Source organism: Geotrypetes seraphini, chromosome 1 (genome assembly GCF_902459505.1).
Source record: "Geotrypetes seraphini chromosome 1, aGeoSer1.1, whole genome shotgun sequence".
Lineage (NCBI taxonomy): Eukaryota > Metazoa > Chordata > Amphibia > Gymnophiona > Dermophiidae > Geotrypetes > Geotrypetes seraphini.
This window is the reverse complement of record NC_047084.1, coordinates 535,334,644-535,347,873: the sequence shown is the minus strand read 5'-3', so window position 1 is coordinate 535,347,873 and position 13,230 is coordinate 535,334,644. Positions and strand designations below refer to the sequence as shown.

General features: G+C 39.4%; 1 protein-coding gene across 1 annotated transcript in view; it reads left to right on the top strand.

Annotated features, from left to right (window-relative positions):
• Positions 1-13,230, top strand: part of KCNN2 (potassium calcium-activated channel subfamily N member 2) — a 323,536-nt gene that overhangs the window by 224,921 nt on the left and 85,385 nt on the right. The window contains exon 5 of the mRNA XM_033929086.1: positions 3,128-3,238. Coding sequence (XP_033784977.1) covers positions 3,128-3,238 — 111 coding nt within the window. The remainder of the gene's footprint in view (positions 1-3,127; positions 3,239-13,230) is intronic.

The following is a 13,230-nucleotide window of genomic DNA, read 5'->3' as shown; positions in this document are numbered from 1 at the left end:
CCTGATTGGAAAAAATCTAAAAAATTATTACAGTCTACAGATCCTTTCCTTCCAGTCAGATTTTATAGGACATCAGGCTGCCAGGTGCTATAAATTAATATCTGATTTTTTGAATAAAAACAAAAAAATGGTCTTTGTGACATTTGGAGCATTGAGATTAAACAGTATATTTCTGCATCTCGATGGCCACGAATTTGGACTTGGAAGATAAGATGTACAGTGTCAGCATCTATGAGAAAAACATGTTTTTTTCTGTTACATAGATCTTTTTGGACCCCTGTTAGGCTGCATAAATTAGACAGTTCTAAATCTAATAGATGCTGGCATTGTCATCTGGACATAGGGACACTGGATCATCTGTTTTTTGTTTTGTTTTAATTTTAGCCAAATCAGCGTTCTAAAATTTGTCTGATAAATCTTCTTCTGTAATGGGTAGGACAGGTTGACTAGTTTCAAGTCTAGCTTCTCCGTTTGTATTTTGTGCACTATGTATTGAAGCTCTCCATTCATGCTTTGCGCTTTTTCCTGATATTTGTTATATATGTTTTTTCTTCTTATATTATGAAGACTGTTCTTCCTCCTAAATGTGGACTGATGGCCACTGGTTGTAATACTTTATTTGGTGGAATTTCTTTGTTTATTATCTTTTGAAACATGCCCATCACAAGATTGTTCATGCTGAGAAAAAGATAAATTTCAATAAAAAGTAAATTATAAACAATAAATCAGCATTTTACTCATGAAAATGGCATATAAAATTACCCTCTAAAAGGGAAATTTCATAACTGTAGACCTAATTTAATGTGGCAAAAATATATCTGCATCAAGCCTATTTTATAAAGAGTAGACACCTGATTGAGGATAAGAAACAGGTTGTTCCTTGCACATGGATATAATACAAAAAGAGCTCAATCTATTACCCTCAATTAGAGATTTATATCCCTTTTTAGAAAACAAAGGTACAGTATTCTATGACTGTTTTCCCCCGAGGCTGCTTACAAGTGAATCATGGCCATACCTGGCTTTTTGTCTTCTCAATAAAGACTAAGGGCTCCTTTTATCAAGGGGGGTTAGCGTGTCGGACATTTCATCACGCGCTAACCCCCGCGGCAGCCTAAAAATCCAAACGCCTCGTCAATGGAGGCGTTAGGTAGTAGCGCGGCAGGCGTGGTATTCTACACGTTAAACCGCTACTGCACCTTTGTAAAAGGACCCCTAAATAGTACATTAAAAAGTAGATGGACAGTGTTGCATTTCATCTTTTGCAATACTGCATAGTGTGTATTTATTGTTAGGTAGAGGAAGAGACTTGGCAGTATTCAAATCCAGTCCCAAAGCTCACTTCTTTGAAGATGCTTTCAGTTCCAAACTCCAACCCACCTTGTAAGCACCAATATCTGTCTTATTGTTCCCTCTGTAATTCCCCCAACCTGAGCAGTGTATTAATGCACCTTCTTGTCCAGTTTGTCTGTCATGACTAGATTGTAAGCTCTTTTGAGCAGGAACTGTCTCTTCTGTGTTTTGATGTACAGCACTGTGTATGTCTAGTTGCACTATGGAAATGATTAGTACTACCGTGTATCCCCGAAAATAAGAACTACCCTGAAAATAATCCCTAGCATGATTTTTCTGGCTTCTCACAATATAATAATAATAATAATAATAATAACTTTATTTTTATATACCGCCAACAATCTTGCGACTTCTAGGCGGTTTACAATAAAGAGAAACTGAACAGACAGCTACTTACAGAGTATGGCAGTGTTCATCTGATAGTAACAGCATTAACAATAATAACAATAGGTTGTATACTGCAGGACCATGAAGTACCGTGTGGTTTACAATGGATTAGAAAATTCCATAAATTGAATGGAGCATTCATTGTTAGTGATTAGGGGTTAGCAGTTTACAAGATCAGATTTGGGTGGGATTGCGTAGGGGGCTATTGTTCTTGTTCGTTACCTACTCCAAAAATAAGCCCTAGTTACGCACAAGCCCCGCCCACCATACTGACAGCAGTGCCTCATACCCTGGCTGGAACCCTCCCTGCGGCTGCTAAACGGCCCTCCCTACGCCCACCTACGCCCTGTCCCGGATGTTGTCTCTGCTGCCAACAGGGAGCAGGACAAGCAATTCCAGTAGCTGCAGCAGCCGCACAGCTAGAAACCATGGCTCTTGGTGTCTGCCCCAGGGTTCTAGATTCCACTGCCAGTGCTGCTTCACCTTAATTTGCTGTCTCTGCAGCGTTGGCTGCAGCACATCATTCCTCCTGACACAACTTGCTCTCGGTCATCTACTGCAGCATCTTTTGTTCAAGAATAAACGTAGATTGTTGTTCATGGAAAAACAAGACATCCCCTGAAAATGAGCCCTAACGCATCTTTTGGAGCAAAAATTAATACAGCTCTGAACTGATGGAAAAGTAAACAGGGCATGAGATCTTCTACTGTATTTGTACGATGCTAAGGAAAATCTATTAGCCATGTAAAACGGAATGGAACTATACATGACCATGTAACAAAAACAACCTAATTTAAACAGAACTCGAGCCTCCATCGGAAGCCAATGCAACTCACAATAAAATGGAGTTACATGGTCATGGTCTCAAGAAGTATGACCATGTAACTCCATTTTATTGTGAGTTGCATTGGCTTCCGATGGAGGCTGAAGTTCTGTTTAAATTAGGTTGTTTTTTGTTACAAGGTCATGTATGGTTCCATTCCGTTTTACTTGGCTAATAGATTTTCCTTAGCATCGTACAAATACAGTAGAAGATCTCATGCCCTGTTTACTTTTCCATCAGTTCAGAGCTGTAAAAGCAAGAAATTTCTCGACCATATTCTAGTATTTCAAGCGGCTTCCCACGATAGAGAATTTTGATCATTACTACTTGGACCTTGTTCTTACAAACATTTTAGAGGCCAATTGAAATAAATACTTGGTCAAATAACTCTTCTTGTCATTATTAAATTGTTTGTTGTTTATAATCTTTTGTAAACCGCGTTGAACTTATGGTTACATGGTTAAGAAGTATGATGTTAAGTTATGTTATGTCTTATTTTCGGGGAATCACAGTAGTAGTAGATTTTGTAGTTGGGTTAATTTGCCTTCATTTTTCTATTTGCAGGGCGCTGGCTGCACTGCACTGGTGGTAGCTGTGGTTGCGAGGAAGTTAGAACTTACCAAAGCAGAAAAACATGTGCATAACTTCATGATGGATACCCAGCTAACAAAAAGAGTAGGTATATAATATATCTTGCACTGCTACGAACAGTATACCTATTGCTGTCCTGAAAAATCGGAAGGCTTGTGGAAATCAAGATATTGCAAAGGGGTCCTTTTACTAAGGCGCACTAACCGGTTTAGCACGCTAATTGATTTAGTGCGTGCTAAAGATTAGCGTGCACTAAATGCTAAGGCGCCGATAGAATATAATGGGTGCCTTGGCATTTAGCGTGCGCTAAATGGGTTACAGCATCACACTCATAAAATAAAAACAATACAATTAGTAACAACACGAATATACATCATAAGTCTTTTAACTTTTAACATGCATCATATGTACCTTTTATAGAATCACGCTTAGCGCCTGTGTGCAATGCATAACTTAGGCACTGCCATTTAGGCTGGCTAAAACCAGACCTAAATGCCTGTGCCTGACTTGTGAGTGGCCCCTGACCACGACCCTTTTCAAATTTGCACACTGCACCTGGCGCATATTTTTTTACAGAATCTCGCTGAGTTTTGTGCATAACTTTTAATTAGTTCCAATTAGCTTCAGTTATGAGGTGTTAATTGCCAACTATCGGCACCTGTTAGGCCAGCTGATCAATTAAAAGTTGTACGTGTACATCGGCTACACGCACTGATGTTCGCGCACAACTTCAGGCGCCCTATGCAGAATTTGGGGTTTATAAATAAGAGAATTGAGATTACCCTCAATTCAGACATGGTGTACAGGCTCTGGGACCTTGAAATCTGTCCTCTATACCCTTCACCCACTCATCCCAGGGCTGTTTGTTTATTTTTAATATATTCTTTCAAGGACCAATGGAGGGCAGTTCTATAGCCAGGTGCATGCATTCATGCACCACTTGCATGAATGCAAGATTGTAAATGCACTGTGCACTTGTAAATGCACAGATTGCTAGCACTTCCACGCATAAGTGTCAACAGCACATGGACACAGCATAGCACATATATGTCAAGAGAGTATGCATATAGGCAGAGCATGACAGGAGTGGGCCTCCCATTTATGCATTCAACTTACCGAAAATTTCAATCCTAAGGGAAACCATTTGGAGCCGTTGAATTTTCCCCGTCTGTGTCCAGCTCTCTACGATGAAAAGAGTTGATTTAGCTGAGGAGGCCTTAAATGCACTTGTGTTATTGTCAGCAGTGACAGCGCATGAAACTTACTGTATGCTAACCGCATGCACTGTCCACTCTCTACCCATAACCTGCCCTTTCCCACCCCGTAGCACTGAGGTTGTTTTTAGTGTGTGGTAGCTATTAACGTGGGCCTATGTTAATTGTTTAGTGCACCTTAAAAAAACAGGCCACAAAATGATTGTAGCAGGTTTCCGGGTCTCACCGTGTCTGTGTAGAAAGAACCGACGTCTCAGCCATCATGCTGTGGCATGCCCTGAAGAAAGCCACAAAGAACAAAAAATAAACCCTACAAATGGAGGTGGAAAAATCACAAAATAGAAAAAAAAAAAGAAAAAAACCTCCCAAACCCCAAGACTAGAAAATGATTGGGGGAAAGAGACAAAGACCAACTAAAACTTGAACGAATAATAATAACCAAGATTAATAAATATTAATTAAAGCAGGAGAGCCCTCAGTCACACAGCCACCGCTGGAAAATCCAGAGTATAGCTGTCACGGGGTTACACCCAAAAGAGTGTTAACTGCGGAACATCCCTGGGCTCTCTCCGCGTGAGAAGTGATTAACTAGTGCAACAAAAAAGTGCAATGCGTGTGAAAAATAATCATAAAAAACACACACCTTCTTAAAGTTAAGTTGAAATTTGTCTCTATCCCCCAAACATGGGGCCAAAAGGAAAAAAGAGTGTCCAGATCACACCAAGCCAAACACAAACTAGAAGAACTTAGCTTCTCCGTGTGTGAGCAGTCCGCGAATGGTAACTTCGTCCTGCTTTAATTAATATTTATTAATCTTGGTTATTATTATTCGTTCAAGTTTTAGTTGGTCTTTGTCTCTTTCCCCCAATCATTTTCTAGTCTTGGGGTTTGGGAGGGTTTTTTCTATTTTCTGAAGAAAGCCACAGCATGATGGTTGAAACGTTGGTTCTTTCTACACAGACACGGTGAGACCCAGAAACCTGCTATAATCATGACGCTAGCTGCAGAAGCCTAAGAAAACAGGCCACAAAATGGAGTTAGAAATGATATAGAGCAATGGGATTGAAATGAAGAAAGTGTTGGGGAAAAGGCTGACTAGGGAGAGGCGGTGGTGCACATGATCTTAAGCATACTAATTTGACCATAAATATTTTGTGGCTCTCTGATAGCAATTGATAAAGCTGTTAGAAAGCATTGGTTGACACTGTCCTCTGCTGGACCCACATGGAAATGTTTCTTGAAATATATCCCAATTATTATTTTTTGCTTGGTATGGCCTCTTCAACCGCAGTTTTAATCATTCAAAACTAGCATATCTAAACCTTAGATTGCCAAGTGTAATTTCCCCCCCCCCCCCCCCCCCAGAAGACCTCTTGCAGCAGTCATAGCAAAATCCAGTTACCTTGTCAGGGAGTTATTTCTTGTATCATGTTTGCTGCTGACATTCCTGATAAAGTCAATAAAATTGATCTGGCAGAATGTCTTGCTGATTCATGCTAATAATTTGTTTCCCCTCTGTGCAAGCAACTCTGCCGTCATTTGACTTGTCTTCTAGTATTTTCCTCAAAATACTGGAAGGTCTGTTTTAAGTTCCCGTTTTGAATACAAATGCAACATGCATCCTGTTCCATTTTTGACTTCCCTGCTTTAATATTTGAAATTTGGAGTACAGCAAATGTAGAGCTACTCATATCGTGCCTTTCCTATATTATAATCAACTATGTTTCATCTGATGTAACACTGTTCAGATAAAGACGATTTTCAATTTCAAAATCTAAACTCAGAGACTCACAATAAACTACATTTCAAATTATTGTCTCCAAGTGCGTCTTTTCACCTAGCTTTAAATCTTATTTTCAGAGCCCCAGCACCACCAATCCACTGTTTAACAAACTTTCATAGCGGCTAAGATTTACGTGTAAAATCGTCATTGGCTCAATCATTTGCTTGATTTTTTTATATATGTATAAATAACATTTATAATTTTTGAATATATGTATATATTTATATGAGTTTCAAAATATGCTTAGCTCAGATAATGTTTTCATAAGCTTGACCCAGGAGGGCTGGACCTAACATGTTTTGCAAATAGCTTTGTCAAGGGTGCCCCCTGTCTTTTAGGCGGTGCTGGCTTTCCCCTTTCCCTTGGAATGGGTTTCTCCTTTTTACTCCATTCTGTGTGACTCCTGTTGCTGTTCTGATGTAACAGCATATCAACTTTTATGCTGTCCATATCTTTCGCTCCTTGTTGCTGGATTCTGTAAACCTGAATAGGTCCTAATTCTTAAATATGTACAATACAGAAACGCATTTCCACTGTGTGTTTTTGTGAGTTGAGTGTGTGCGGTCTCCTCCCCCTCCTTTGAGCAATATTTACTCTGTATTGCTTATGTTTGTTTATATGATTGTTTTGCACTTGTTACATACCTTAATAATTTTAAAGTGTGTTCTGCCACTTCCCCTTTCATTCTTAATATTTTTTAATTTTTTTCCTCAATGTTATGACCCTATTATATGGGATTTACTTTTCCTTATTGTCCACTAGATCAGTCTGCATCTCTACCAACAGAGAACGAGCACTTGTGAGGCCTCACTATATAAGATATTGTGCAGCCACTATTCTTGCTCAGAATTCTCTGTTTTCAATGGATCACAGATGAGCTAGCCGTGGCACTGTTCCTCTAGAGTCTAGTGTTTGTGATCCCCGGGTCCAGCCAGAAAACTAGTCACCTTGATGTGTCTAGGCAGATATTGCAGTTCCTGAGTCCTCTGCCTGATCTCTGAGCAATATTTGGAGGAGTCTAGATCATCTCTCTCTCTCTCTCTAAGACATTTCTACATAATTTCTTCTTTCCCCTGCCCCCCACTACCACTCCCCTCCCTGTCTCATTGTGTAAACAAAAAAAGACAAGAAATAAAAATCACAGGGCTTAAATTCAAATGACTGAGCTACAGGGAGGACTGAGGTCTGCAGCAATGTTCAAATCTGGAGACAGAAGAAGCTCCTGTACTGGGACTCAGAGGGTATACTGGCAAAAAGAGAAGCCAAGTTGAATACCGTGAGTAACATGGGGTAAACAATGGCAGCAAAAGATTGCCAGTATTAGGGGCAGTGCAGGGTATTTCAACAGCAGCAGCCACTTGGTAGGCCACAAAGGAAAGAGCCAGCTAAGTTGCCAAGCATTATTCTTGCAGCGGTGGTTGCCATGGGAATTCAGGACTATATAATCTATATCACATCAGAGTAGCAGGCCATTCTGATAGATATGAGCTGTCATCAGCAGCCTGAGCTGACTTGGAAGAGAGCCTGATTGGGTTGGATTTGAGAGGCACGACCATTTCTTCTAAAGAAGTCCAAGCTGAATGGGCAGTTCAAGAACAGTAGAAATACTGCAGGCTGGAAATTCTGCAGTGCTGTCCTCTTTTGATACACCATTCTGACTCCAGAAGGAGTGGAGGAGGTAGTTAGTCAGTGGAGCTTCTCAGCTGGATCTACTTTGGATCAAGGATGGCCTTTTCCCCAGAAATTGTGCTATTCCTCCATCAAGCATGTTAGTACATTACACACAGGGAACCTCTTTGCTGCAAAGCTTGGGGTTCTGTCATTACCCTAGTGATTCAGGCTCAGTGAAGAAACTAAAGCTGGATCTTCAGTGGGACTAGAAGATTCAGTCAGTTGTAGGTTGTGCCCAAATGATGGCTGCCAGTCTATTGGACTATGGTGAATCCCACAGGGGGACTTTAAAAGAGGGAGAGCTTCCCTTTGGTGAAGGTAATGACCCCCTTTAATGGTTCAGCTCGTCAACAGAAAGCACCTCCCAGCAATGATTGCTTAGGTGTTGGAGATACTGAGCATTCTAGAGAGGCCCACAAATATCTTTCCAGTGCATCAGATGATTCAGGTTGTGATTTCAGTGAAGTGGGACACTCCAGAGATATAATTCTGTACAACAGCCAGATTGACATGAGCAAAACATTTTCAGTTACATTTACCCTGTGAGCACTACTTACTAGAAAATACTTAAAATAAAAGAGGAAGGCAATATTAAATTGCAGATATTAAATTCAATATCCTAAAATATGATGGGCCTGCCAAGGGCAAGCCTTTGGAAAAGTTGTGTTCCTATAGTAGATATCTTGGTTGTGGGCAAAACTACGTTTCCAAGTTTATTCAGGATTTGTTATCCCACCTGTCATAAAATACATCTAAACGGCTTACAATCTCAGTTTTATGGATTAGTTTATGTGTAGAATTGATAAATGAATAATCTTTCTTAAATTTTAAAAGACATTTAAAGGCCCATTATTTTTAATTGGCCTTTTTACATTGATAGGACTTGAATTCAGCACTTCAATCTGAATTATCTTATTTTATTTTAGATTATTTTATATTAAAGATTATATTAAGTATTTTGCATTAGAGATGTATATTATTTAGTTTATTTTTGTTTTTTCTTTCCAATTTTTAAGTGGAGTTCTTTTCATTACTTTAATTGAATTATGTTGTATATAAAGATTTTTAATAAACATAAACATGTGGCAACACGATCAAGGGGTTATTTACATACGCCCACGGTTTTTAGAACTTTCTGAGCACCTTTGCACTATGGTGGGCTCAGTAACGCAGCAGAGTGAATTCATGGGCGGACAAGGCCGAAACAGCCTGTTTAGAGTGCTGCCAGCCTGACGCTGCTTAGGGAGGTATGTATTAGGGCTCGCTCATGGTTGGTGGAGTTCAGATTAGAGGGAAGGAAGGATGGTAGTTCAGCTGTGGGGGCGGGTGCTCAGGGGTGTGTGCTCGCTCAAGGGTTCTGCTGCACAAGGGATGGGAGGGAAAGGAAGTTTGGCAAGGGTCCTTCTGCACAAGGGAAGGGAGGGAGGGAAAGATAGAAGCTGGGTAAGGGTCTTGCTGCATGAGGGATGGGAGGGAGGGGAGGAAAGATGCTGCACATATGGGGGAAAAAAAGGAAAGAGGAAGAATTGGGGTGAAGGAGAGGAAGGAAGAGATGATCATGTACATACCCTCAAAATAAGACCTAGTGCATTTTTTGGGGCCTAAAATTAATATAAGACACTGTCTTATTTTCGGGGAAACACAGTAGTACAAAGTAGTTTAAAATACAATCACAATTTTATGGCTGAGAAACTGGGCAGAATAAGTGTTTTTGAGATGTCAGCAGAATAGCAAGCTTCTCTATAAGGATATATTTCTCTTTGGAGAAGATTTGGAGAAACTGGTTGAGGATCTCAGGAAGATCAAGCCCCTGAGGTTTCCAGTGGTTAGGCCTAGAAAAGGTTCATTGTCAAGTTCAAGAAGGCTCCTTCTGCAAGAGGTTCATCTTTATAATAATAATAACAGTTTATATACTGCAGGACCGTGAAGTTCTATGCGGTTTACAAAGATTAAAAGAAGATACAAATAGATTGAACTGCAGTTTACAAAGATTAAAAGAAGGTACAAATAGATTGAACTTAACAGGGTGTAAGCTAGTGATAACAACTCAAGGGATCAGTTATTGAGGGGAAAGAGTTGTGCGGGTTAGCTGCCTAAATATTTCAGGGAACAGATGTTTTTAGGCGTTTCCTGAATTCTCCATAAGTAGTAGGCGTAAGCAATTGTTCTAGGTCCCTACCCCATAATGCTGCCTGATGTGAGAAAAGGTGTTGATGGTGTCTTTTGAATTTACATCCTTTAACTGGAGGGGAAACGAAGTTCGAATGTGAACTTCTCTTATGTCTGTTGGCTGAGAAGGAGAAAAGGTCAGGGCTAGACCATATAGTACTTTAAAGCAGAAACAGGCGAACTTAAATTTTACATGTGCCTCCATGGGTAGCCAATGCAGCTGTCGGTAGTAATGTGTCACATGATCAAACTTCTTCAGTCCGAAAATCAGTTTGACTGCCATATTTTGCATCAGTTGTAATCATCGCATATTCTTTTGGTAAATTGCTAAATAGGCGATGTTGCAGTAATCAAGTTGACTCAGTACGAGGGATTGTACCAGAATTCTAAATGCTGGCATTTCAAAGTATGCTCTAATGGATCAAAGTTTCCAAAGAGTGAAAAAACCCTTTCTGATTAAGGAGTCTACCTGGTCCTTCATGGTTAAGCACTGGTCCAATGTTACACCCAATACCTTCATAGTAGACTGAATAGGGTAACTACGGTTATTGATGCATAGCAGTGTTTTGGTGTCAATCAGGTGTGGCGAAGCTACAAAAAATGTTGTTTTTTCTGAATTAAGTTTCAGTTTAAATTCAGTCATCCATTGCTCCATCAAATTTAGTGCTTCTGATGCCTTGGGAGTAGTTTCAGAGAGAGAGTTATTAAATGGAATGATGATCGTAAAGTCATCTGCGTAACTGAATAATTTTATCCCCAGCTGGGTCAGTTGCGTACCTAGTGAGGACACGTAGACATTGAAAAGCAATAGGGATAGTGGTGATCCTTGCGGTACGCCAAATGGATTGCTCCAGGTATCGGAGAGATCGTGGTTGAAACGTACTTGATAGGTACGGAAGATAAGGAAACCTCGAAACCAGTCCAACACCTCTTCCCTAATACCAATTGCATCTAGGCATTGTAGCATTTTCCCATGGTCAACTAGGTCAAATGCAGAGCTCATATCAAATTGCATGATCAGGGCATTAAGGCCCTTACTGAACAAGAGGCGCAGATTATCTAAGATAGCCGCAATTACCGTCTCAGTACTGAACAAAGGTCTAAAGCCAGATTGAGTTTCATGCAAGAGAGAGAACTGATCAAGGTATTCCATCAGTTGGGCATGTACCAATCCTTCCATGATTTTTACAATAAATGGAATGGATACTACTGGTCTATAGTTGGTTACCAGTGCTGATGATTCTTTCCTATTTTTTGGAATAGGGGTTATTATTATGTGACCATTGCTTGTGAGGAACTTTCCATTTTTTAGTTTATGGGCTAAGTAATTCAGCAAGGATAGTTTAAATTCTAAAGGAGCCGCTTTCATAATTTCTGGGGGACATGAGTCTAGACTGCAGTATGATTTAGAGTATTTGTTATATAGTTTGATGTAATTCTAAATCTTGAATGGAACTCCAGATCATGTCTGCTGGTATTTCATTTCCTTGTATGTTAGCTATTTGTTGACCATTAGTGTCATTTGTCGAACAGTCGTTTCTTAGGTTTTTAATTTTTGAGTCGAAATGTTGTGCTAAATCATTTGCTGAAGGTAGTTTGATATTGTGCACGAGTTGAGTGTGGCGTGTGGTGTCAAATAAATTCATAACCAAGTTGAACAGCTCTTTTATATTGATTCCATTTGAACTAGTGCTGGCTAAGTTGATTTTAGAAGAGTAGAATGCTTTATGTTTGTCTTTTATCAGTTGTTTATAGATTTTTATGTTAGACCTCCAGTTGTTGCGGTCTGACAATTCTCCTGTTTTTTTCCAGATTCTTTCCAGTCGTCTTACTAGTTGTTTCATTTTTAGAAGTTCGATGTCAAACCATTTGTTTTATTTATTTTCGCAGCTTTTGCTATTTCGTTTAGGGGCAATTTTATCTAAGATGGATGTGCTAGTTTTCATCCAGTGATCCCAGAAATCAACTCCTTCTCCTGTTTCCACTTGTAGTTCATATTGTGACCAATATTCTTCTGGATTGATATAACCCCTTGTGTGATGTTCTTTTTTTATCCTTGGATGTGTTTTAGATTTTAAATGAGTCCAGATTAATTTGAAATAATAAGTAAAATGGTCGGACCAGATATTGTGATACCAGGTGTCATCAGGTAGAGAGATGGCAGGGTCTAAAATTTCCTTTGTGGACATAACTAACTAAGTTATGACCTTTTTCATGTGTTTGTGTGGGAAAAGGGAGATTGTAATTGAGTAGAGATAGAAAGTTTTTAAAGTCTTTCGTATCTGGATTGTTCTCTTCATCTAGGTGTATGTTTATGTTGCCTGTGAAGATGTTGTAAGAAGAAAAAATTGAATTATGTAGAACGAATGGGAATGGGAACAAACTATTATCTGAGCAAGTCTTCGTCCTGCATCAACTGTATCAAACTCAGTTACTTTGTGATAGCTGTTTTGATCATGTCACTTATGTGGGGGTAATGTATGGTTTCTTAAGATTGTCTCTGTCCATCACAATTCTAATTTAGTTAGCCTACATCTCTGATGCAGATTTTATGAAAATGGCCACGATGGGTGTTAATACTTGAAGGTCTATCATGCCAAGTATCCTGTTTCCAAGTGGCCAATCCAGGTCACAAGTACCTGGCCAGATCTTAAAAGAGCAAAACAAAATTTTTGTTACTTATCCCAGGAATAAGCAATAGATTTTCCTAAGTCCATCTTAATAATGGTTCATGAACTTTTCTTTTAGGAACCTGTCTAAACCGTTTTTAAATCCTAACTATGTTCTCTGGCAGTGAATTCCAGAGCTTAAGTATATGTTAAGGCCCCGATTCTATAAAAAGCACCTATTGATCTAAACGCCTAACTTTTTTTTGTTGTTGGCTTAATTGGCGCTGATAATTAAAAGCACCATTAAAAAACAATTTTAAAAAATTAATTAGCCAATAGGCATCTACGCCAAGGCACCCACTGGTGCCTACACAGAAAATAGGTCTAGTTAGGGGCAGAGTTTGTGTGTAGATTGAGTTAAGTACCAGTAGATTATATTAGGCTAAGAAAACCTGGCTTAATATATCGGCGCCTAAGTCAATTTAGGCGCCACTAGTCATGATTCTACAAACAGCGCCTAATTTTGATTGATATATGGTAGGTGCCACTTTTCTAGGTATCTACCGAGTTCATCGACATTTATAGAATCTGGCCCTCAGTGAAGAAATACTTTCACCAGTTTATTTTAGA